This window comes from Nelusetta ayraudi, unplaced genomic scaffold (assembly GCF_046127955.1).
Source record: "Nelusetta ayraudi isolate G7.1 ecotype Tasmania unplaced genomic scaffold, CSIRO-AGI_Nayr_v1 ptg000016l, whole genome shotgun sequence".
Classification (NCBI taxonomy): Eukaryota; Metazoa; Chordata; class Actinopteri; order Tetraodontiformes; family Monacanthidae; genus Nelusetta; species Nelusetta ayraudi.
In genome coordinates, this window is record NW_027466066.1 from 6,380,225 (window position 1) to 6,406,364 (window position 26,140).

Below are 26,140 nucleotides of genomic sequence, written 5' to 3' on the forward strand. Positions count from 1 at the left end.
AATCTGAGGCAGAGTCTGTGGCACACAGGTTTATTTAACAATATGTTATATAAGTACGAAATGAGCCATTTGAACCAGTTTGTACAGTGATTTCATTCTTATTTTTTGCATATTTACAGTACTGTCTAGCTGCATGATTTACATTAGAGAAGTTTTTTTTTCTTTTCTTTTTTTTAACAATTCAAGTGTAATGCAGGACAGAAAATGATGCACAAAACGCTCTCTGAACACAAATCAGCAGTCAAACAAGATCATTTCCCACCACAGGCAAAAGAGGTTCAGAATTGAAAGAGAATTTCTTTAGACTGAAGAACAGACAAAGCAATTATTTTTTTGAACATCTGCAAGACAATTTCTGGGTCTAAAGCAGTAAAAAGAACATTCCGGCACCTGTGAACATGAACAAGATTCATTGCAGGCTTACCTCACACCTGCCTTTTGTGTTTTGATGTGTGCAATAGCTCCTAGACCTATACAATCTCCCATAGACTCTAAGGCTTTCCCAAAGGCAGTCCTTTCAATAAATGGCATATTATAATAAATTAGCCAGGATGAGAAAAACTGAGCAAGAGGTGGAACCTGGCAAAAAACAAAAACCAAAGACAATAATTTTACAGTCTCCAACACAAATACAATAATAAATTGCAAAGGTACAAAATAAAAAATTGAATATTAAAATGAAATCTTTTTTTTGTTTTGAAACATTTTGGTAAAAAATTGAAGACCAGAGCATAAGAAATGAAAACAAGTTGAAACAACACAAAAGACCAGGGTAATTTACTCACACGACTGGTCTGGAACCAAAAATATACTCTTTGTCGTCTTCTTTACAACAGCAATTACTAAATCGCTCCGTGTTGGAAGAAAAAAACAAAACAAAAAAAACTGTCCCTCAAATGAGAAAGAGTTCACAGTCTCAGGCCTTGTACGACTCATTTGCTTGTATCTCTTGAAACCTTAAACATCAGCGAGTACGAAAATTCCTCAAGGCCTTCTGTCGCATAATGCTACAATCCTTCAACGAACTTCTCCAGCGTGTCCCCAGTCGCGTCACCCACCATGCCCATGTCATTACTCAACCCCCCTCGGTTTGGCGTGTTAAGCTGCGGGAGCATGGCGTTGTGCTCTGGGGTCCCCAGGTGTCCCTGCTCCATGGAGCCCGACATGGGGCCTAGGCTGGGGTGCGGAGAGCCGGAGTGCAGGGCGCTGTGCTGAGGGGAGGGCTGCGGCTGTATCCGCGGAGAGGGACTGGAGTGGGGGGGCTGCTGCGAGGGTGGACGGGGCGACTGCACGGGTGCCGGCGAGCGCACCTGGTTCCCCAGGGCGCTGGCCATCGTCTGGCCGGACAGGTGAGGCCCTCCCTGGGTTTGGCCTTGGAGCATGTGGGGCTGCGGACTCATGGAGTTGGCCTGCACCGGAGAGCCCATCTGCTGCTTCAGCATCTGCTGCTGTTGCTGCTGCTGGAGCATGCGCTGCTGGAGGAGGTTCTGAGGCCCGTCCATGCCCATGCCGGGTTGGCCCATTTGGGACGCTGGAGGAAGCTGTCCCATGGGGCCCCCGCCTCCTTGCATAGCCATTTGCTGCTGCATGCGGAGCTGGGAGAAGCTGGCCGGCCCAGGCTGCTGCGGAGGAAACTGCCCGTGGCCCGGAGCCATGCCTCCCTGCTGCTGCTGCTGCTGCTGCTGCTGTACCTGCTGCTGCATCTGCTGCATCCGGAGCAGCTGCTGTCTGCGGTAGAGTTGAGGGTTGCCGTTTTGAGCCGCGCTCATCATCTGGCCTTGGGGACCCATGGCTCCCATTGCCTGGGGGCCTGCCTGCGGAGGAGGCTGCTGCTGCGGCTGCGGCTGCTGCTGCTGCGGCGGCATCCCCGGCCTCTGAACCTGGTTGGCCATGGCCGCGATGGCCTGCATTCCCGCCTGGGAGCTCAGCATGGCCTGAGGGTTCTGCTGCTGCTGCTGCGGTGGCAGTCCTGGCTGCGGCTGCTGCTGCGGCGGCTGGTTGGCCTGGTACTTGGCCGTGCGCTGCTTGATGAAGGCGGCCATGAGTTGCGGGTTGGACTTCAGTATGGTGAGGACCTGCTGCTTCTGCTGCGGCGAGCTCGGGGACTTGAGCGTGCGCAGCAGGTCCTGCAGGGCGCTCGGAGGGATGTTGCCTGGTATGCCCCGCGGCATGTTGTGCTGCTGGGGCGTCATGCCCTGCTGCGAGGTGCCCTGCGGGGGCATCACACCGGCCATTTGGAGGCCTTGCTGCTGGGGCATCATGGGCCTCTGCAAGAGGTGGCCCTGCGGGGCCATGGGCGTTCCCTGAGCCTGCTGCGGCGCCATGGGGACTTGCTGGGGGGGCACCTGCGGCGGGTGGCCCTGGGCGTTCTGCATTGGATTCTGCATGCTGGGGCCCCACTGACCCTGCTGCATTGACTGCATCACCTGTGGACCCCGGGGGCCCTGTATCATCTGCATCTGGCCCTGCATGGGCGCCATCATTCGCGGGTGGTTCATTGGAATCCCGTTCATGGCGTAATTCTGCTGCTGCTGCTGCTGCTGCTGCCTGGCCTTGGCAGCCATTTCGATCTCTCTGGCGACCTTCAGGGCCGCCAGGAGCGGCTGCTGCGGCGGTCGCTGCTGCGGCTGCTGCGGAGGCTGAGGCTGCGGCTGCTGCTGTTGGTGGTGCTGCTGCATGTTGGGCAGGGGGGACTGCTGCTGATGGAGCGGGGACGACTGCGGCCCCGGTTTGCCCGGAGCCACCGGGGTCGGCGGCTGGCTGCCGGCGCCATTGTTGGGGAAGCCTTGGCCGATGTTGATGGGGTTCGGCAGATGCTGCTGCTGAGGCTGAGGCTGATGCTGCTGAAGCTGCTGCTGCTGCTGCTGCTGCGGTGGTGGGGGCTGGTTGGGCATTGGCTGGGGAGTCTGCGGCGTGTGCGGCTGCTGCATGGAGTTGGGCGTGTCCGGGGCAGCTGAGGTAGGTGGAGACGGCATGGGCATGCCCCTCCCGGCCATGGTGGCCATCCGGCGGCGCATCATCTGCGCCTGCTGGAGGCGGTGCTGCAGCTGCTGCTGGCGGAGCTTGTGCTTGATGTTGAGGCAGAACGGGACGGGACACTTGTTCTCCTGGCAGTGCTTGGCGTGGTAGCAGCACAGCGCGATGAGCTGCTTGCAAACGGGGCACCCGCCGTTGGTCTTGCGCTTGCAGCCCTTGGTGTGCTGCACCACCCGCTTCATCTTCTGGCACGACGGCAGCGAGCAGTTGGCATTGCGACACTGGCAGGCGTGCACCAGGGACTGGATGCAACGCTGGATGCTGAGGCGTCGGCTCTCCTGCGGGCTCTTGGAGGCCTCTCCGCCCTGACCGCTGTCGTCGTCGATGCCCAGGCCCCACTTGACCATCTGGTGCTCGTGGCCCTTGGCGTTGTAGCAATTGATGCATAGGTCGTAGTCCTGCAGGCAGGTAAGAAAGACCCCCCCAACCCACGTCAGCTTTGCGCCAGGAATTGAAATGATAAAACCACGCAGGTGACCAGTGTGTTCAGCGTCCTTACCTCGCAGACGGTGCAGTGCCAGCGGGTCTCCACGTGATGCTTGCACTCGTTGCACGTGTAGACAAAGCGGTCTTGGCCCTGGTTGTGCAGCTCCACCAGCATGCACATGGAGCTCCACTTGCACCTCCGCAGCGAGCTGAACTCCCAGTGCTTGTCCCTGGCCAGGGTCAAGAAGGCATCGCGGCCGTCCATAAGGTCGCAGCTCAGCAGAGGGTCGGGGTCGATGATGGGCGGCAGGGTGTTGATCACCGGCCCGGCATGAAAGTGAATGACGAAAAATACCTGGTGCATGTAAAGGAGGGAAAGCATGGTGATAAAATATTATCGCAGCAACCGCATGGGTCGATGCCATTGGGAGACGTTGCTGCAAGTCTGCATGTAATGGCAATTTTTTTTTCCTTATAAATATTCAACACAAAGGACGAGAAAATCTGCAGTTGGTGCCCACCTCCTTATGCTTTTCCATGGTGGAGTAGAGCTTCTGGGACAGGTCGTTGGCTACATTAGGCATCCCAGGCTTCTTCTTGCTGGCTCGGCTGACGCTGCTCTTGTTTTTGTTGGTCTTCTTGTTGTTCTTCTTTTTGGCATTCTTGCTGTCAGCGTGCGTTCCCTGGAAATAAATGAGCGAGGGTGTTCAGGGGAGCGGAGATTGCTCAACAGGCAAGACAAATTATCCACTGGAGAGGACCAAAAATCTTTCTTTTTTTTCTTTTTTTGTGATGGCGATTTGAGGCTGGTGGGAGTCTGGAGCAGGGAAAGGGTCAAAGAATGAGCTTGTTGGTTTTGGCACCAGCGCAGGATTCCTGCAGCTTAATCCACCTATCGGCTGAACTTACCTCGGTGGTTTCGGACGAGGCCGTGTTCTCCTCCTTCTTCCTCTCCTCCTCCTCCTGCTCCAGCTCCTTAATGCTCTCCTCCAGCACATTAGGCCAAAAGTCACCCTCGAAGTACGGCAGCTCGTTGGCACTGGTCAGCCTGTCTTCCGTCGCTTGCTTGAAAATATCCTGCGGAGACCCACCAGAGTTGCATCAGGGACGCGGCTTGTGAAGGAAACATGCATTATTTTTGCTTTTTCCCTCCCCTCACCTTGAAATCGTGTAGGATCCTCTCGCCAAAAGCCCTGTCCAGCATCTTTCGGTACCACTCTTGGAGCCTCTTGGGCTTGGGGATCTTCTGGTCGAGTGGGTGGCAGTGGAAAATGTAGTCGTCTCCCTCGCTGGGCGGGCAAGCCCAGATATGACCGGTCACGTACCTGAGGGAGCGCCACAATATGAACATGTTTAGCACCGGGGAGAGCGGACGCATTAACACAGTGGCCCGCAAAGGCTTCTCTTCATCCAGCGGCGTTGACTCACCCGAGCTTCTTGACGTACTCCAGGTAGCCTATTAAGATCTCGTGGTAGACTGCAGTCCTCAGCAAGCGCGGTTTAAAGAAGTGAACACTGTCGAGGTATGATATGTAAACCCGTCTGCAGGCAAACAAGAGAGAGAGAGAGAGAGCGTCGTCAGAGGGCGACACGCACAGGTGCCAGGCAAACAGGACGAGCCGAAGGTGATGATGATCTCCAGCGGTTTCTCTTTTTACCTGGTATTTGGAAAGGGGCAATCGGAGCCGTACTCCTGGACGTGCATGCCAAAGAAGCACACGTCCACCCCGTCTATCTCCTCAAACGCAAAAAGTGCTTTGGTTCTGTAAGGTAAGCTCTCCACCATCTCACCTGAGTCCACAAACCTGGGGAAAAGTCAAGTTATGGTGAAGGACATGAGTGAGGGACAAGGTCTTTTTTTTTTTTGACAATTTCAGGTCAAGTACACTACCAGTCAAAGGTTTGGACACGCCTGTTTACTACTTTCTACACTTGAGCGACAATCTACAATGTAAATAGTCATGAAAAGAACAAGAACAACCATTAAATCAGAAGTGTGTGTCCAAAATTTTGACTGGTAGTGTAGGTTTTTAAAAATCTACATTTAAGATTTTCAATTCAAACAGAACAGCATTTGAAAAATAAGGCTGCGACTCCATCAGGAGCAGCAGCTTCATCAGCAGACGAGGACCTTACCTAGACTTCATGCCAGGTTTAATTTCCACAATTTTGTCAGAGCTGGCCACCACTCGTACAAACACCTCGCCGGCTTCCGGGTGACTCTGCCTTTTCAAGTACTTATTGACTCGGTCTTCAATGTACGTCCCCAGCCGCGTGGGCTGCAACTCTACACAAAGACAAGGTCGTCAGTTCAAGATGACGGGTCAGAGTGAAAATGCATGCTGAAATTGGGTTGGACGGATTACAATGAACGTACTCTTGGCTGAAAATTTGTTCTCCTTTCTTGTTTTGCCGGAACTTTTGAGACAGTTGTCACAGATGAAGCTGGAATAAAAGAAAAAAAAGAAGAGTTTAGTGACATTACACAGTAATTGAGTTTGAACAGCTTCCTGTGGAATCCTCACAGGGCAGGATAGTTTCCCGGCAGTCTGACTTACCCCGACGGCCATATGACGTCGTAGTGCAAAACACAGATCTGATGCATCTTTCGTCCACAGTCTTTACATTCAACAAACCTGCAACCACATATGTTTGTTTGTTTGTGTGGGTTTTTCTTTTGGCAAAAACGAGAAATTACTCAGGAGAGTCAAACTGCCCAGTCAGTCACGACTGACACTTACGGTTCCGAGTCCAACATGTCATTTTTCTTCTTTTCAAACTGCTCTTTTGAGATCTTACTGCAAATTAAAAGAGACAGCAAAGATCACGTCGGATGCTGTGACTGACGGATTTAGAAAAAAAAACATAAACTGTTGTCCGTCACCCACTGGAAGTTGAAACTTACGTCTGCGACTGAGCCGGGTCGTCCCCCAGGGTCACACTGTTGCCCTGGATCTCGTTAAAGCACTTCTCACAGAAGTGATACCTGTCGGCAACAAGGCCATATTTTGGTGAACTGCAGCCAGCACACACAGTAGCAGCAGCAGCAACACAGGCAAACCGGCGCACGGGCGGCAGAATGCAAGAACCAAGGACAGAGCGCAGGCAGGCGGTGGCGAGACGGAAGGATGGACACACAGACACACACACACACAGACACACACACACCCACACACACACAGACACACACACACACACACACACACGACACACGCAAGCAGAGGTAGAGGTTAGTCACTGTTGAAATGGAAATGATTCAGCTACACTCATTCAAACTGGAGATGGTCAATGCAATGAGAATGAATGTCAACAACAACAAAATGAATGAAGTATCGGCAAGTGACACTACACCGTCGGACTGCATGCAACATGAAAACAGGAAACTTTAAACAACTTTCACAACACTGTTTTTAGGGAATAGAAAACATGCTTTTGAGCTGATGAGAGAATGATGTCATGCGTAAGAAAGGCGCGACAGTTAAAACAAATTGTTTGAAAACCTAAATGTCTATGTTTTTTTTTTTAAATCTATATGCAGAACTGGAGTAGAAAAAATAAATGACACAATTTTAAATTTTAAAAAAATGTTCCAACTTGCTGATATTTTGAATTTCAAGTTGCTTGAATACAGGAATGACCGCTAATTCAACGGTGCTGCAATCTAATGACACTGTGGTGCAGTAGCCAATACCGCACAGAGGAGGGCGCTTTGGAGCAGGTTCCTATGGGCCCTGATAGTGCACAGAGGTCTTTGTCACCATGTTCAGCTTTTTTAGTGTGCGAGTGCCAACAAAACCAACCACCATGTGGAGCTTTGCTGACAGTTGCCGCTGTACGATGAGTAGTTTTCTGGTCAATATGGAGCTGAACAACAACTGCGTCGCCTCAAACTTTACCTGTTCTGGTAGCTGTAGTAGGTGCCATCCCTGGAGATGGTGCACAGCTGCTTGCCATAGCAGCACAGGGTCTGGGGTGAGAACTCGTACTGCGGAAAAGAAATAAATGAAATAAAACAAAATCAGATCAACATTTAGAAATTCAACTCCCTTCAAAGCTTCTCACTCAGGTGAGCATCAGAAGTTGCGGTTCCATTTCCCCTTCGAATTGGAAACGCAGAAATTGAAAACACCTAAACTTTGAAAAACCTCTCAAATAAGGCTAAAAGGTTTTGACGCTCTCATGAGGTGGTTTTTCAGACATATCAATATAGGGGTGTATCGCAAAAGTGTCATAGAAACACTTTTTTCGGGCGTTAAGTTTGGACGGAGGAGACAGAATATTTTTTTACGAGTAATCAAAGAGAAAAATATAACAACCATCCTTGACAGCAAACAAACGTACATTTACGTTCAAAGTTACATGAATTCGGTCCCGCAAGAGAGATTTTACATCTTAGAATTACAGTTTATGCGTTTTGCACCAATGGAAACACCTGCAAATCACAAATTGTACTTTCTCGAAATTTTAAAAATAGCGCTTTTATTTTGAGAAAAACTGTAATGGAAACACAGCTACTATTAATAGAAAGGAGAAGCTGCTTGACATGCAGTTTTTTCCCCTGGTGCATAAACCCTCTCCCGTGCCCGTCTCACCTTCCTGCCGCAGCAGTAGCCCAGGCTCTGCATGACGGGGTCGATCTCCACCTCAAACACCTCCGCCAGCTTGGTGCAGTACTTGTAGACGCGCGACGTCTTGCGGTTGTAGAGCCACGCGTTGTTGAACATGAGCCACACGTCGTCCACGTACTGCCACGGCTCCTGGTACTGACCCGTGTCCAGCTTGCGCTTGATGGTGGACAAGTCGATGGGGTTCTTCACAATGTCAAAGTAGTCCTTTGTGGCAGAAGGGGGAGGGGGGGGGAGTCGTTTGCACGGTGAGCGACGGTGTTTTCCCGCACGGTCTGCATGTGTCCTTCCATGTGTAGTACTTACGGGAATACACAGCAGCTGGGGGTCTACAGGCTGTCTGAAGGGCAGTGATTCTGGATCTTGCCTGTACAGGGCCTCCAGTGTTGGCATTAGCGCTTGCCTGAGCTCCTCTGGCTTGAAAACTAAAGCGAAACGAAACGTGAGTGTCCCAGGATAAGACGACATGAAGATGCATTCACTCGCCGAGCGGGCACTCAGACACGCCGCACGTTCTCTCACCTTTTTTGCGGTTCTGCGCTGCGGAGGCAGCCGAGGAGCCGTTGGCCCCGCCGTCCTCCTCTTCTTTGGGTTCAGTCTTCACCACCGGCTTCTTCTCCTCCGTTTCCATCTTCTCCTGCTTTGGCTCTACTGCGTCGGGCTCCTCTTTCTTCACCAGAGGGGGTTTGGTTTCATCATTCTGCTGCAGGAACACAATTTTCACATCTCACACCGGTACACCGCCAAAGCTATTGAGGACTCCGTGGAGAAAGCGTCATCCTTTGAACATACCTCCATTTTCACGTCCCTCTGCTTCTTTCCAAAGTCATCGTCTTCCTCTTTTATGTGAGGTTTGACTTCAGTGCTGCTCATGTCTGGCAGAGCCTGCTGGGTGCTCAGCTCGGCAACGGAAGCCGGCGTGGGCACCCTGTTATCGATGCTTGTCGCCGACTGGGACAACTGCAATGGAAAGAAGAGAATAGAAATTCTAATTGCGAATGGGTTGAATGGAGTCAGATTGACAAGGGATGTAAATGATCGATTAATTCATTAATCGTTAGTTGATTGACCTTATCGATCGATTAACAATTAATTGATAAGCGGCGATTTTTCCTGAGAACCTAAATTTCACAATAAAAAATGTGTCAGGAACACTTTATTTAACTCTTAAATAATGTTGAGGGTCCAATGTGGCCCATTTTTACATTAGAGAACAGTAAAAACACCCGAAACCTGTATCCTCTGACTTTAAGCTGACTTCTAATGCAATTTTCTTTCTTCAAAAAAAGCTGTTTAAAAGTAACGTGTTCTCGGTATATTCTGACCATCACAGTATCTCCAGGTGAATTGCTCTTTCCTGCCACTGCACTGTTATAATGACATTAACTACCCACGTAAAAAATGTTCAATTAATTGCAACTAATTCAATTTAATCAAATAAATTCTTAATCGACAATTAATCGCAAATCGATTAATTGTTAACCTCCCTAATACTGATTATAGAAAAATGTGCAAAGGACTGATTGGCCTTGTGGTATTTACACATAACAAAGTCATTTAACAGCATTACATTAATCAACGCATGCCGACAAGGTTCGTTCCGCCAATGGAAGAATTTTACACGCCAGCAATATAATAATCTGCAGATTAAGCAGCGGTAATGGACCGCAGGAAGACATAACGAGCAGGAAGGAACAATAAAAGGTTTGATTTCCTTAATATAATCACTTTATAGACAAACAAATTAAACGCCGGCAACATCCATTCTAAGCTGCAGCGAAGGCAGAACTTAAGCTCGCCTAATAACAAAATGCAGCTACTGTAAGCCCCTGCAGACGACGTAAATATAGCACACACACACAGGCGAGCATTAATGAAAGTTTTAGACAACAACTTCCTAAAATAAAAACAAAGATGTTTTCTTGCACGCTCTTTGAGGTTTGAGTCAAAGTTGTGAATACAAAAACACGGCACGAAACAGAGATGAAGACTTTTTGTTTTTCATCTGTGTTAATGTGGAACCCAGAATTTGGGTTCACAATGCAGGCGAGCACTTAACTCACACAGTCGAGTGGTCAGAAGCACAGGCGTATACTAGCAGTCAAAAGTTTGGACACCCTATGAATTGAATGTCTTTTCTTTCATTCTCATGACTATCAACATTGCAGTTTCTCACTGAAGGCACCAAAACTACGTATGAACACACGTGGAATTATGCAGGAAACAATAAAAGCGTAAAATAACTCAAACACGTTTTCTATTTTAATTCTTCAAAAATGCCACCTTTCATAAAAAGCATGTTCAGAGTTATTAAACGTGTTTTTTTTAACTGTATAATTACATTTATCTTGCTCATATATTTGATGTCTTCAGTATCTATCCGTGAACCTAGTGTCTCACCGGTGTGCTGGGGTGCTGTGCCTGCACCGAGGTGGGCTGCTGCATCTGGCTCGGGGGCTCGGTCTGGGGCTGCACGGGTGTGAGCGGCAGGGAGGGCTCGGGGGGAGTGCTCATGGCTGAGGCCGGGCCTAGGAGGCTGCTGGGTACATGGGTGGGTGTGGAGGAGGGAGGCCCCACTGAGGCCGGGGTGGAGGGCTGCTGTGGCACCTGAGCAGAAGGATGCTGCTGCTGCTGCTGCTGCTGCTGCTGCTGCTGCTGTTGCTGCTGCTGTTGCTGCTGCTGCTGCTGCTGCTGCTGAGGGGGAGCCTGCAGGTTGGAAGATGTGTTGGGTGGGGGGGTTGCACCCATGGTGTTCTGGGTTACAGGCACACAGGGCATCTGCGAGCCGAGGGGTCCCAGCACGTTCAGGGGGAGGTTAGAGTTCTGCGGCTGCTGAAACAGAGAGCAACAGATGCACAGTTAGCACAAGACAACACATTCACTCATTGAAACATTTTGAACTCATTTTAAACCTACAGAAAGAGAAGGGAGATATGAATATAGACACATACTAAATCTCCAGCAACCTAAGGCATGGACTACGTGTATTTCAGTTAAGGAAGTGGCACAATTGCTGCCTCCTCACCTGTGTGACAGCACTCTGCGCCATGGGCTGGCCCAGGCCTACATTCACATTCATCGCTCCACCTGCAGCTCCGGCAAACTGGTTCTGTTGCAGGAACTGGCCCTGGTTGGTCGTCTGAGCGACCATGTTGTTAGTGTGGCCGCCAATCATCCCTGGAGTCTGTGGCATCCTTGACGGTGACATGTTCATCTATAGGGGAAAAAAGCAGAAGCGAGAATTTTCACGTTATAACGACAAACTTTCACAAAATAAGGTAAAAACGATCACGAAATAACGTGGTGGTTTCACGTTATAATGTGGTACTGAGCCCTGTTTTTTTTTTTTCCTAGGGTGGCAACAATGCACTTCTGTAGCTCGGTACCCAAACATTTCAAAATTTACAATTTCATAAAGCATAAAACAATAGCAATCTGACCAAAGTGCTCATTCATTGCAGAAGACAAAAACATTCTGTAGCCTGACCTTTGCAAAAAAAAAAAAAAGTGTCAAATGAAAAACAAAAACAAAAACGCTGATACATAAACAGATCTATCATTGTCAGTGGTTTCTAATTAAACAGAGTGTGAAAATGGAAAGAAAGGGAAGCTGGTGCTAAAACAAGCAGACAAACAAACATTTCATTCACTTAAAGTGAACACAGACGCAATTGATTCGCACAGATTGAATAATTCCAGGAGACGGGGGACAAAGATCTCACCGCTGGGACGGAGCTCATGTTCATCTGCTGCGGATGGTTCATGGGAGAGGGAGCCCGCGCTCCCATGGGTGCCTGAGACATCTGCGCGTTCTGCATCGCCATCGGGTTAAACTGATTAATTCCTGTGGGAGCAGACACAGACGCAGACACACACACACACGACAAATTGTTTACATGTTTTCATTACAAATGGGAGCGGTAATTCAATACAGCGCGAGGCTAATGGGCCGACAGAGGTACAAAACAGTGTCGCAGCTGCCACAAACATGTTCAACTTAAAGTGGTTAAAGCGGCACAAGCGCCGTCACTGTCACTCGCTTAAACCACTTATGGCCTTGAATCTCATTCCGACACAGGAGAGGATTCTCCTCCGAGCAAACGTTCTGCTGTGAAGTCGGGCTACGCTACCTTGAGGCATCTGCATGCGGTTCATGATCTGGTTTGGCATGTTGGGCATGGAGACGGGTCCATCTGAGAGGAGACAGGAGAGTAGCCATTTTAATCCACTTTTGAAAACAATGAAGAGAATCCCTCTACTCGGTGTGTTCTAGTACGCACTGGGGGGTCGGATGGCCTGTCCCGGGCCCATGGCGTTGGGCTGAGACATGGGGTTGACTTGCTGGGGCCCGGCGGCGCCCACCATGCCAGGCTGTTTGGGGATCCGTGAGCGCCTCTTCTCCTCCAGCTCCTTCTGGATTTTGTAGATTTTCTCCGCCAAAAAGTGGTAATACTCATCCTGATGAGGGGGAAAAAGGAAACGGTTAATGTTAAACAAATGTCTGGATCACTTGTAGATCACCGTTTGGCATCTCGGAGCATTGCAACAGCAAATGGATGAAAAAAAAAAAAATCCTCTGCACTCACCCTGCTGTTAGCCGACTCGTACATGTCACCCTCGACCTTGCGTGCGTACGCCACCAGGTTTTCCATTCGCCGGTCCTTCAGTGCTGCGGGGTCGGGGGTGGGGAATATGGCTTGTACACTGAGGGAGATGAATGGAAAATGATTAAAAACTTGATTTGCCTCTGACAGAAACCACAGTATTATTATAGTATATTTATTTATTTAAAAAAAAAAAAATTATCGATCAGACTCACAGTTTGTGCACCAGGTGGGTGCGCAGGTCCTGAGTGACATGCTCATGCCAGGCCTTCCTCACTCCGCTGGCAGAGAGAGGGGTGGCGGCGGGCAGGTTCGCCAATCCACCTCCTACCGACCCGTCTGGCATCAGCTGACTGGAGACGGAGATGAAACGAGCAACAGACGTTCAGAGCCATATTTATAAACGCATGATTACAAAGATCGACATTGTAGGTTTTAAGGACGAGCTCATCTGCCAAGTGTCTGCCATTTCAGTATTTAGCCATTTTTCCAATTGCAAAACACAGCATCAAGAGGCAGGCCAGCTCTTTAATCACAAAATACAATATAGACAATGTCATATATTTAAAAAAAAAAATTTTATGCATGTTTAGAGTGTGCAAAAATGTTCAAAGAGCCAACAAAGTGACTGTAGAGCTGCACAAACATCAAAGTCCATAATAAAGGGCCTCCAAATCTTTGTGAATTCTTGTTGCCTTGACTTCTTACAGTGGTTCTCAAACTTTCTCTGTCACGCTCCCTGCTTCACTAAAATCATGCTTATCCGGTTATAAAGCAATTATAAATAATTTGGAGATGTCATGATTTTTGAGGAGACTCACCTGTTGAGTGAGGATGGTAGGGAGGAGTCAGGATGCATGCCAGTCTGGTCTGAGGAGGGGACGCCCATCCCTCCTGCCATCTGGTTCATCTGATTGGAGCCTAATGAGAACAAAAGAGGACAACGCGACAGTTATGACATCTTGAAAAGTGAAACGGCTGTCTGTCTGTCTGTCTGTCTGTCTGTCTGTCTGTCACATACCGAGAGCGTTCATGTTTCGCAGCTGCTGCTGGTGCTGGGCACCCGAGGGTGTTTGCTGAGCAGAGCCCTGCCCCTGGACCTGAGCAGGGGACTGGTTGCCGTACGGCAGGCCAAGGGCGGCATAGGCCCGCTGCATGGAGCTGGGGTCGATGGGAGTGGCACCGCTGTTAATGGCTGTGGCGCTGGGCTGACCGGGTCCCACGGTGCTGATGGCGTTCGGCAGGCCGGCGCCAGGAGAGCCCAGCGTGGCTAGAAGAGGAGCGGAAAATAAACAGACAGGTAGTAAGCATTCAGTTAAAGAAAAACATTTGAATTTAAAATTTGAAATTATAAAATTTTCTATGGAGGGAAAAGACATTCTATGTTTTATAGTATTTCCATTTATGAAATGCTATAATTGAGATAATACTTTAAATAACCAACAGAAATATATATATTAAAAAAATCAATAAGAAAAAAAATTATACTTATAATGTAAAATAATAATCTAAAATAAAATATAAAATAATAATAATAAATAGATTTAAAAAAAATCAATCAATCCTTAGGCAGCGCTTCCTTTTAAAATCCGTGTACTGCTCCCTCCTGTGTTGATCACTGACAGGGAGCACGCTGCCTCTGCGGGGGATTTAAATCTGTCAGAGGGCCTTTGGACCAATCAGAGAGCATGCTGCCCAAAGACCCTGCCCCCACTCATAGCAGAGCCACGGAGCCCCTCCCATGGGTGTCACATTACAGGCCCAGCCTTTCTAGTGGAATCCGCTCTCTGCTCAGTCTCTCGGGCTCGCCGAGCCAGCACACGACGGTGGCGAGAACGCACGACCTGTAGGTGGCAGCACTTCACACCACACATGCAGGCTCTCAGCGCTCAAAATGTGACTTGTTGAAAATCGAATGGGTATTCCAGATGAATTAATTAATTAATTTTCTAAAGTCAATGGCCGTAAAGAATGTTCCTCTCTCTGACAGAGCTCTAACTTCAGCTGAGGATTCCCATGTGGATTTATAATGGGCGTAGGAGTTGTTGGAGGTACTCACGTTGCTGGTTCCTCTTGTCGCTGGCATTCTTCAAAGGCAGGCAGACTGGACAGTCGTGCCGAGTGCAGTTCTTCCAGTGGGAGATGATTTGCCTGGACGACGCACAGTGGGCCACTGCACAGTCAAGAGAAAAACAATTTGAAACGAGTTACTTCAACTCAAGCGCATCAGCTGGAGTTTCACCGTTTGTTTGTTTTTTTCATATCATCCTGGAGATCACTCACCTTGGCATGACTTGCCAGCCTGGCAGTGGGTCATGTGGTTGAGGACGTTCTTCATGGTGCGGCAGTGGGGCAGAGTGCAGGCCCTCACCTCCCCGTTGGCCTGCTCCCGCCGCTGGCACTTGTGTGCGTGAAGCAGCAGGACCAGCTGCTGCTGAATGAGCTTGCGCTTCTCGGGGTCGGCGGTTGGGCCCGCCGACACGCCGCCGGCCCCAGGGACCATGCCGACCGAAGCCACCTGCTGCTGCATCTGGGGCTGTGAAGCAGGTAAGGTAAGGTAGGGTTTATGCCAGGAGGATGCAGCAACATGTCAGTGGTCATCACTTCCAGCCTCATGGATGAGGAGAGATGTCAAATAATCACAAAACTTCATGAACGTGCAGAGAAGAGTGTATTGGTTTAGGCCTTTTCTATCAGTATGCGAGTATTCCATTGATTTATTTTAACCGACGTGGCATTTCCTATGACCTTTCTGACCTTTTTTGAGACTTATTCAAATCCAGACAGATCTTATAGACTTATTCAGATCCAAACAGATCTTCAGAAAAACTCCAACCAAAAATCCAACATCACTGTTTGCATTGCAATGATGAGCGTTGCAATCTTACATCACAATTTTATCAGAAAACAAACAACCAAAAACACAGAGGACAGATGCAACCAAAACCGTAACCCCTGTCTTCAGAAACTGATCATGGTATAAAGATGCACTTTTAAACAAGCCGAGTGCAAGTCATCTTGGAAGAAGAGATGGACCAAGATCCACCTTTTTTTTTTTTTTTTTTTTCAATAGATCAGAAAGACGCTTACCATGTTTGGCCCAGTCCCAGGTCCCTTCAGTTCAGCAGGGAATTGGGCCAGATTGTTGGAAAGAGCCGTCTTGTTGGGCAGTTGTTGGCCATTAACTCCCACTGGCCCCATCTGCTGCACCCCCGGCTGGCCGTACTGCTGGCCAAATGGAGCTCCCGACATCCCCATCTATTAATGGGCAATTAGGAAAGAGGGGGTGTCAGATCATTTGCATATCCAGCGGCATGTTGTATCACCGCACTGGCCTTGTACTCGAGCTCGGTTCAAACAATACTACAGGAAGACATGGTGTTGGTGCACACCACAAACAGCTCTAGGAACTTAAATTTGAGGATTTTTCCACAGGGTCGCTGGGTGCCGGCTCGGTACGGTACAGCTCGGTTATCACGCATTTCCACAGGCAACATGGTTACAAGGGTTACAATTTTGCTTCGTTGGGGTTCCTAGCGTGCTGAGCAGAGACCATAAGGGTGACGTAGCAACGTGCAGGGCACTGAGCGGGTAAGAGTTTTGACGACAGCCGACGGGAGTCTTTCACGAAAGCCCAAAACTGGGCTGATTTTTACATTATCACGTATTAAAAACTGAAATGTTTATGAAACTGTACCATGGGCGAACGAAGAACTGCGGACCTTTCTGTTCTCTGTGGCCGAAGAAAAAGCTCAAAGAGAGCTGGACGGACAGAGCAACACGCAATGAACAAATCTTCCTGGTTTCGCAGCCGGTGGCCGCTCCTGTACAGCAAAACAGTGTCCAGAGAAATAAAAACAATGCAGAGCGACTACCGAAGCACCAAGGACTACAATAGTCGGAGTGGAACGAATAGAGACAATGTTGGAGGTTTGTTCAGCCTAAAGCGGATGCGATGGACCACCGGCCTGATGGGCAAAGGGAGGGAGATGTGCTCGACGAGAGAATAGTCGGCCATGGCACTATTTGAAAACATGTATATGAGGACTGTACATGTGTTTTGTAACCTCAAGCAACTTTAGCTTGAAGGCTATTTGCAAAGTACAGCCGCTGAATGGTGTCAATAAACCGTTAGCCACTACCGCTAACTCCGTGCTCTGATTGGGTGTCGCTGGCGGCGAAACTTACGATGCAGCGATTCTGACTCGCAAGTTTCGCTCCTAATAGCGATTTTAACGCTGCTAGCTTGTTAACACCATTCGAATAGAGCTGTTGCTGTTTTGTGCTTAACTTAGCTGGACTTAAGTTGTGCGGATATTCATGTCTAATAATGAACGACTCGGAGACTCAAGTGATCGTTCCAGCGTCTACATTTTCTCTGCTAGGACAGTGATTTGACACAAGTTAACAGGATTGAACAAACTGACCAAGCCAATGGAAAATTCCTTCCAACCGAGCTGTACCGTACCGTAAAGGGCTGGCATCAACCGTGTAGGGCCTGTTGAAAAACGCCCTTTAGATAAACCACGTAAAGAGAGAAAACCCGAGACCTTTAACCCCTTTTGAATGTCTGTCCGCCTCACCGCTACTTTTTTTTTTATGACAACAGCTGCATAATGGTTTCCTGCCAATAAAACAATCAGGACTTGTCTTGCTCTGTCATGTGGGTTCATAATTACAAAATTTGAATGCAGACATGTGAATTGTGCCTTTCGGAAGAGCTAGTGGCTGAGCTGAGAAGCACAATCCGTTGCGGCCATTTTATTTTTTGCCTCGAACCTCTAAATGAAGTTAAACATCACCTGGGGGTCTAAAGGCTCAGTAGAGACTGAGCTTCAGCCTTGATCCATTTATATATTTGCTTTAGTTTTACTGCAGTTGACCCTTATCACGACTAGTGTCACACACAGACCAAAGTGAACGTCGGAACCACATGAGAAAAGTCACGCCAACTTCTTTGATTTGACCGATTGAGTCGAGCTCACACCAGAGAAAATGGCACATCTAACTAGCTGCGTTTCCATTACCCCTTGAATTTGGCAAAACCTAAATATCGCAATAAAAAAATGGTAATTGAAACACCTAAACTTGGAAAAAACCTCTCAAATATCGCTGAAAGGTTTTAACGCTCTCGTGAGGCGGTTTTTAAGACGTATCGATATGGAGGTACATCGCAAAGTGTCATGGAAACAGTTTTTTCGCAGCTGACTTGACGTATGGGGTCACGTGACCAGTTCGCTTCAAGAGAAAATGGCACGTTTTTCTTTTTTTGTTTTTACAAGTAATCAAAGAGGAAAATATAACAACCATTCTTGACAGCAAACAACATCAAAATGCAGATTTATCCAGGAAACTTTGTACCTCCATCCTCCTCAAAGTGGGGTCTCGCGGGACAAGATTTTACGAGGATTACAGCTCATGCGCGTCACACCATTCAAGAGAAACACCTGCGTATCGCAAATGTACTTGGTCGCATTTTTAGAAATATTGCTTTAATAATGCGAAAAACTGTAATGGAAACGCAGCTAAATGGCTGGCAGTGATGTTGCCTTGTACAAAACAACAAATTCGGTAAAGCATCTGCAAACGTTTCACCAGGGGTTCCTGCGAGACAGCAGACCCCCCAAAAAAAAATAACGATGCAGAAATAGACAGTCAGGGTAGTATTACAGAGCAACGGCAAACTTTCAGCAGGCCGCGCAAAGCTTGAAATGGGTTTTGGATTTTGGTCGCCAATGTCGTTTTATTTTTTCTTTCTTTTGAGTCGTTGCTGCACCATTTCCAGATGGGCATGCAGTTGTCTGAAGATGGAACGGTTAAAGAGGCGTTTTGTAACTGGCAACAGCAAATTTGAATGCATTTCTTTGGACATGAAATATCAATGAATTTATATTTTTTTACCGTTTGAATAAGAGGCCAGATTTTACTGGACCTTCGTCTAACCCTTCGCATGATGTCAGCAATGATAATTGTAACAAATTGTGAATTATCAGCATTGTTATCAGATCGGTATTGGCACATCTGTATCCAAATCTGATCAAAGTGGAAAAAAGCAGATTGGTACATCTCTGTTGCCAGCGGAGCTCCAGCAGAAACAGCAAAGCCAGCTCAGAGGGAGACACGGGAGGACTGGCAGAGAAAGACCGGCTTGCTTAACAACAGAGCAGAGCGCTGCGCCGATGCGTGCCCTTCCCCCCTCCGCTGCACAGGAACACACAGATGCCTGCCTGCTGCTTCACTCCCGATCGCACAAGAGCACAGTCCCCTCTCGCTGCTCCCTCTCTCTCTCTCTCTCTCCCTCCCTCTCTCTAGCGTTTCTCTTACGCTGTTCCTTCATCTCTGCGCTGCCTCCCCCACCTCAACAACAGACAAACCAGCTCCTCTAAACATGATTTATAGCTCCATTATCAAAGGCCAAAGGCTCAGGGAGAAAGAGAAAAGAGACTGTACATGCAGAAGCAGGAGGGGGGGGAGATTGGCGGCAAGAGGAGGGAATGCTAGCAAAATGGAGCGAATGAAAATAAAATAAAAAACCCAGAGAAATGGATTCTGTTGGACAAAGAGGATCAGAATCAGCACAGTTATTAATCTTATCTGTAATAATGTGAATAATTCACCAGCTTTTCTGCAAAACTTAAAAAGCCGAAACGGTGAACGTGACGTTCCCTCGATCAAAACTTTCTCCTCTATCGCCCAACGGTACCATCTTGTCCCAACAAGGACCGACACTGAGCGTACCAGAATTGTCAAACATCTCTTAACAATGCATTCCACCCCGTAGGTGTGTTAATAAGTATCTGAATTACTACAACCAGTTGTAACATTCTGAATCGTAAAAACGTCAGGAAATATGCTTGCGTTGCACGACTCCATCGTTGGATCTTATGCTCAGATGGCAAGTCAAGGTTTTATATATATATATATATATATATATATATATATATATATATATATATATATATATATATATGTATATATATATATATATATATATATATGTATATATATATATATATATATATATATATATATATGTATATATATATATATATATATATATATATATATATAGGAATGTTAACAATTAATTGATTTGCGATTAATTGTCGATTAAGAATTTAATTGATTAAATTAAATTAGTCGCAATTAATTGAAGCTTTTTTTACACGTGAATAATATAATATCGTTATAGTGTAGTTGCAGGAAAGAGCAATTCACCTGTAGACACTGTGATGGTAAGAATATACCTAGAAAAATTTACTTTTAAACAACTTTAAAAAAAAACAAACAAGTCAAGTAAAAGTCAGAGGATAGATTAGTTTAAGGTTTAAGGTGTTTTTACTGTTCTCTAATGTAATAATGTGTCACATTAGACCCTCAACATTAAGGGTTAAATAATGTCTTCCTTACACATTTTTCATTGTGAAATTTAGGTTCTCAGGAAAAATCGCAGCTTATCAATTAATAGCTAATCGATCGATAAGGTCAATCAACTAACGATTAATGAACTAATCGATCATTTGCATCCCTAATTAGAAACAGACAGATATTGGTTCCCACCTTGTTCATGTTTCCGGCTTGCTGGGGGTTCATGGTGTTGTGTGCGCCCAACTGTCCTCCTTGGGTGAGTGTTTCAGCCAGCACGCTGCCTCCAATGGAGGCTCCTTGGGGCCCCTGCATGCCTTGTCCCTGGTAGGGCATTCCGGGTCGGCCGCGGCCCGCCGGTCCCAACGCCCCGTTCATGACGGGACCAGCCTGGCCCATGGCCCCGTGGCCCTGCCCGCTGTTCAGCATGGCCTGATTGAAGCCCATGCCCGCACTTCCGTTGCCCTGCCCAGGAGCCACGCCTCCTTTCTGACCCTGGGGTGACTGGTGATTGGCGGGCCCCGGCCCCATTGGACTTTTCCCAAGAACAGCACCCAGTTGGCCGCCCACCATACCCCCCTGCTGGGGACCTCCGCCCAGGATGGACGAGCTCCCCGGCCGCAGGAGCTCAGAGAGCTGCTTGTGTTTGGCTGCCGCATCGGGGACGATGGCGTTGAGGCCGGGACCTCCTCCGCCCGGGCCGCCGTTAGAGGGCATTCCCATTCCCAGGTCGCCATTGGGGATGAGCTCATCCGGGAGGTCATTTTCCAGATCAAACAGGGACACAAGATCTAAAACACAAGAGAAAATTGTGACGTGAATACTAGAAATGTGAAATGTCCATCGTTGAGGCCTGCAAATGTGTTCCAGTTCGTTTTTGCAGGAGCATGTAAACAACAGGGTAAGTCCACTTGAACAGACACTTTTTCAAATACTAGCATGAACCATTGAAAACCCCATATCCACTGGACATGTATTTGTAAAATTCAGAGGTCATAATTTTGGTTTATGGCATAAAATAATCACTACACGGACATTAAGTTAAACCAGCCAACCCTGCACCCTAATTCTAAGGACGGCCATGAAGTCAGAAGATGAAGTAGATAGATTTTTAATGCAACCGATTTATGAAACATCCTGCTACAATGTGATCTACATCAAGGATGTATTGCTTTAAGAAGTGGCTATGAAAAAGTCTTACTACACGTTAGTTTGGAGTTTCAGTTTCAACCAGTGAAATGAAACGACCAGTTTCTGTGCAACGCCACGTTGATCAACTTGGAGATATTATAGTAATAGTGCTTCTATACAGTGAAACTGCATTGAAGAGCACTTCCACAGATAATACATTGCAATGCAGTCCCCAGTGTGATTTTTAATTTCTCTGGCGCAAAAAGATGAGTTAGTAGGAATCAACATGGCACCTGAGCAACCAGCCCTCTTCTTGACGGGCAGAATTAACTTAAAAAAACAAAACAAAACCAAATAAAAAAACATATACACGTATACACTCAATGGGCAATGAGAGTAACCAGAAGCTTAATGGTGGCGGCAGTCCTAATCACGTGTCTACACTAATTTATTTCACGTGAGAGTGAACTTTCGGTCAATAAAGGCTTCACAAGCACACCTGCCACACCCACCCACACACGCCTTGCTCAGTGTCTGTGGCCTCTTGGTGATTATGGCTGCAGAGAGATCCAGTCTGTTTATCATTGAAATGTTGTGGCAATTTGCGGGGGGGATTAAATATTAAACAGGAAAGTCTTTACTGGGATGTCTGGGCTGGACAAGGTAAAATCAACAGGTCACAGCGACCAAAAGGAAACATGGAATCAAAAACCCGGTTCCTACCGTGGTCATTCATTGGTATTTAAATGTTCCTTTTGGACAAAAATGGATAATTTAATGCTTTGTAATTAAATTTGTAATTACCAATAAATGTTTAATTACCACCGTCATTTTCTTTTAATGCCACATACAATTATTATTGCTTTTTGGAAAAAGTTAATTTTTAAATTGGTAATGCTGATAAAAATGAAACAGCAATGGACCTGCATTACTGTAAATTTAACGCTTAGTGTTTTAGAAAACAAAAGAAATTTCTCTGAATTTATAAAGACTATCCTCGTAAATAAGGAAGAACTGGGAGCAAAAACGGCCTTCATTCCTGTAAAGTTTTGAGCCAACAACAGTCTGTTGAAATATACTTTTAGAGATCAATAATTACAAGCAATGCATTTCCGACAAAACAGAGGAATTAATTATGACATCCAAGAGAAATTTTCTCCTTAAATTTCAAGTGAAACAGCTTAAAAAACCCACACCTCCTCTGTGACTATTGCACTCGACAACACCGGGCTTACGCTGAATAGCCTGAGCACACAGAGCAACAAAAATGAGGACCTCAAAATTTGGCACTGGCCTGTGGCTGAAAATGTAATAATCACACACAATAATTAAACCTCACCGCAATAAAGTATGGTCACATATTAACATAAACATGAGAGTCGGAACAGTAAAGTGAGAGTGACAGCTGGCGGAAGGGAAACACGTTCATAATTTGTCACTGCATTACCAATAATTGTAGACTATAAATACTTTTTCAAATGCTTTACCCAAGAGTACCGTGACTCGGCAAGTAAAACTCCCGACAGAGAGGAACCATCCGTAACTGGCTAAATCTAAAGAACTTACCAAAAAGAAGATGAATTTGTATTTAAGAGCAAAAAATTGTCTGACACTTAAAAAAAAAGGCAATATAAAAAATATATTAAAAATAAATTACAACTAACAATGAAGTAACACTGAAGGTGTGTTTCTGCTAATTGTGAGATAATAAATGCGTAATGTAAACTTCCAACAAAAAGTCTCCAGATACCAGTCTCGTGGACGTATGGATGGAGACAGACACTGAGATACTTTCAAGTATGATAACATTTTCAACCAAAAACTGCCATATCATATTAGAAGCCACAGAAAAACACTGTGATATATCAAGAAGAAATAGGGGGGGTTTTGAGAAGTTGCACAACATACCACACTGAAAATCATACAATAATCTCAAACGTGCTGGCAGTTTGCTACAACAGCAACTGCAGTTTTTGCAGTGAACATAAACCAGCTAAATTTTTTAATGTATTCACTGCCATGCGTGCATCTTTTGGGTTGTGTTGTGAGGTAGCCTGTATGTGCCACAACTATATATATATATGTATAATAATAATAACTCTAACTTCTATTCCCAACTTCAATTCCCATATTATCTGAAAAAACATGCATCTAAACGATTCACACTGATATGCGACACTGTGACGATGCCACCAAACCTCCCTCAGCCTTCTGGATTCCTTTGATAAATCAATTCTTTCTGGGTAGAACAAAAATGAGATTGCAGAGCAAAACTTTTCAGACGGCACCAGCACTTTTCACTGGAGTCCCTTTCCCAACGCTTAATACAGGGCAGGATAGCGTCTAGTGAGACAAACTCATTTTCACTAATGTCAGAAAGTGTAAAGATCATTCGTTTAGGGGGGAAAGTGTAGATACAGATTTATGAAAACTGTTTTGTCCGTTACTGATAAGGTATAACAACTCAACAACAGTTTTGCAGCTTTAAAAAATCAGTATCATAGCAAGGAGGACAATTTGGGTTTTGCAAATAGAAACTATATTTTTACGAGGTTACATGTACAGTTAAATAACTTGTGTAAAATGCATAAAATCTGATTTTGTGAGCGACCACGTCAATCTCCTACACCGCCATAGTTTGGCGCAGATGTTGACCAAGGACGCAAATCATAACACAACCTCAATGTGGATGAGAGTGGGGATGTCAACTCGGGAGAAACAAAAGAGAGAGAAGGTCTTCACTTTGCTTAAAAACAGAGCTTTTCTAAGCAAATTTGGAAAGCTGCTCTGCAGGTTGGACCAGTGACAACACAGACCCTTGGGCCAGCAAAAGATGTTCTGTCTCATCATCATGACAGCAGTAACACAGAGATCTCAGGCTCTGCCAGAGGAGCACTGGGATGTGGGAGGTGGGACGGAGATGCATGTCATCTTGGACAATAGCGACTAGCCTGGTACAGGGAGCAAATCATTCACATGGTCTGCTGAACCGATGGCGTTGAGTCTCTATTTGCAGGCTTGGCGCTGCGAAGAAACCAGCCGTCTGATTGGACAAGTTCAACATCAGCTGTCAAGAATCGGAAATGCTGAAGAGTAGACGTGCAAGTCCCCACGGTTTCGGCCGCAATAATAATTAAAAAAAAAAAAAAGAAAAAAAGTGCACCTCTCCATGTTTTGGTTAACGGGGATATTGCAACGTTGTCGAGCCTGAACCCAAAGATGCTACCGAACTACTCAAGGCGAGTGCGACTTAGAAGAAAATGCATTATCATGACACATCTTGCACAGTGCAACTTTTCGGTGGCTAAGAACAAGTTTTGGATGTCTCGATTAGCAGATCCCATGCGATTTTTCGACACCCGTTGCGACTAACTTCGTAAATAGTTTCCCAGCAGCACTGAAGTTGCAATGGGTCTTAACGTTACCGTGCGCGGCTTCCTCCTTTGAAGGAGCACACATGACACCAGAAGAGCAAGATAACGGGTAGTTCAGTGAAGCGATCGCGCCTTTCGGCTTGTTTATCTTTCTCTATTCGTGAGTGTCCCGTGCTCACCTGGGCCATCCGATCCTGAGAGAGGTGAATTCAGCTTGGGTCGCTTTGCATTGGGGGGTCCGACGTCCAGCAGATTGTCAGCCATCCTGGTCGCTGGACTCAATGGATGGGGTGGTGAGATGATGCGGGGGGGAGACCGAGAACCAGTCCCAAAACAGCAGTCTTCGTGATTTGTCAAAATTGTCAACTTTTCCCAGGCGTTAAACGTTAAAAAAAAGGAGCAATCAGTCACTCGGGTTTTTCCCCCCTCATGAACTGGCCGACTGGCGAAATCTTGCCTGGAGGTCTCAAAAGAAAGGCAACAGCGCCACGCTTCGCCGCCGAAGATCACCCCATGATAATCCAACACCCAACACCCACATAATTAACCCCAATAATCACGTCCAAAAATTCTTTCAGTCGGAGAAAAATAAATAAAAAACAATCATAAAATATTACAAAAGGCGTCGACCGGTCCCTTTCTCCGCAGATCGCCGCTTTCGCGTCGGTACGGAATCATGTTTTTCGCAGTCGAATCGGGCAGCCATAAATTCTATCGCGGGCTTAAATAAAAAGGAAAAAAATCCAAAAATATTTTCTATGAAGTGGCTGATTTTTTTCGTCGCTGTCTCCCGGCAAATACAGCGACTCGGGGAGGGGGGAAGGAGGTACGGCGAGAAGCGGCGCTCTCTAAAAGGGAAATCAAATATACAGTGGGCTGTCGAGACGATAAAACCCCACCGTAGAGCTCACATGTCTGGATTAATTCTCCTCGGACGGACCAACGGCTGGCTCTTCGGCGCGGAGAGGCTCATTTTAGTCCGGTCCGGTCGGCTCCGGTCGGTTTTTAAATTAATGCTCCCCCCGAAATCCCGATTCCGAGCCGCGTCAAGATGGCGGCTGTTGATTCCTCCGATACAAAAAAGTTTTTTTTTTTTCCTTCCCAGCTAGACTGAAGGGGGAGGAGGGGGGAAGGGGGAGGTGTCGTGCTACGACGCCCTGACGTAAACCTGTGTGTCCCACCGTGCGTCACGTCGGTGTGCGTGAATCCGCCTCTAAAGGGAGAGACGGCGTTTTAAATTCCGGCCGAAAGTAAATGAATATGTAGACAAATTTTTTTTAAAGCCGTTTACAAAAAAAAAAAAAAAAAAAAAACTTTATTGCACTAACGCGTCACTCAAAATGAATGGCGAACACTCCGGAAGAGCGGCGTTCAAACACCAGCTCGACCTGCTTTCGCCATTCAGTTTTTCTTACATCGTCAACATGGTCAGTGGTACAGTTTTGTGTTGTTTTTTTGGTTTTTTTTTTTAAGTCACATCATCATCATCATCCTCATCATTATCAATAGATTTTTTCCCCCAAAAATATTTTGAATACCTACTCCTATTGTGCATTTTAGTTTGGACAGTTTTAATGCG

The 26,140-nt window shown here is 46.7% G+C and overlaps 2 protein-coding genes across 5 annotated transcripts in view; one reads left to right on the forward strand and one right to left on the reverse strand.

Annotated features, from left to right (window-relative positions):
* LOC142886954 (immunoglobulin superfamily member 6) overlaps positions 1–26,140 on the forward strand; it is a 102,238-nt gene that overhangs the window by 30,676 nt on the left and 45,422 nt on the right. The gene's annotated exons all lie outside the window — the stretch shown is intronic.
* crebbpb (CREB binding lysine acetyltransferase b) lies at positions 15–25,648 on the reverse strand. 4 transcript variants are annotated; one of them, XM_076024232.1, is made up of 31 exons: positions 24,741–25,648; positions 20,252–20,847; positions 15,782–15,949; positions 14,975–15,227; positions 14,751–14,864; positions 13,713–13,961; positions 13,513–13,612; positions 12,907–13,044; positions 12,674–12,791; positions 12,368–12,545; positions 12,218–12,280; positions 11,810–11,931; positions 11,113–11,301; positions 10,488–10,916; positions 8,880–9,047; positions 8,610–8,790; positions 8,394–8,512; positions 8,055–8,294; positions 7,359–7,447; positions 6,368–6,448; positions 6,204–6,260; positions 6,021–6,098; positions 5,840–5,907; positions 5,599–5,749; positions 5,121–5,267; positions 4,891–5,004; positions 4,622–4,787; positions 4,372–4,539; positions 3,984–4,145; positions 3,536–3,817; positions 15–3,434 (listed from the first exon to the last, which is right to left on the reverse strand). In XM_076024232.1, the coding sequence occupies exons 1-31, from the start codon at positions 24,823–24,825 to the stop codon at positions 1,008–1,010; spliced, it is 7,500 nt and encodes a 2,499-aa protein (XP_075880347.1). In that variant the 5' UTR covers positions 24,826–25,648; the 3' UTR covers positions 15–1,007. The 4 variants fall into 4 exon arrangements, with proteins under 4 accessions (XP_075880347.1, XP_075880344.1, XP_075880346.1 ...); XM_076024229.1 differs by having other exon boundaries at positions 6,368–6,478; XM_076024231.1 differs by having other exon boundaries at positions 10,488–10,919.

What these genes read in the sequence shown, in the direction of transcription:
- crebbpb (XM_076024228.1), bottom strand. Translation starts at nt 24,825, where the DNA reads ATGGCTGACAATCTGCTGGACGTCGGACCCCCCAATGCAAAGCGACCC. An exon ending in CGCAGAGTGCTGTCACACAG is followed by an intron (nt 10,920 to 11,112) that starts GTGAGGAGGCAG and finishes TCTCTGTTTCAG; the next exon opens with CAGCCGCAGAACTCTAACCT. An exon ending in CCTCGTCCGAAACCACCGAG is followed by an intron (nt 4,146 to 4,371) that starts GTAAGTTCAGCC and finishes ATTTATTTCCAG; the next exon opens with GGAACGCACGCTGACAGCAA.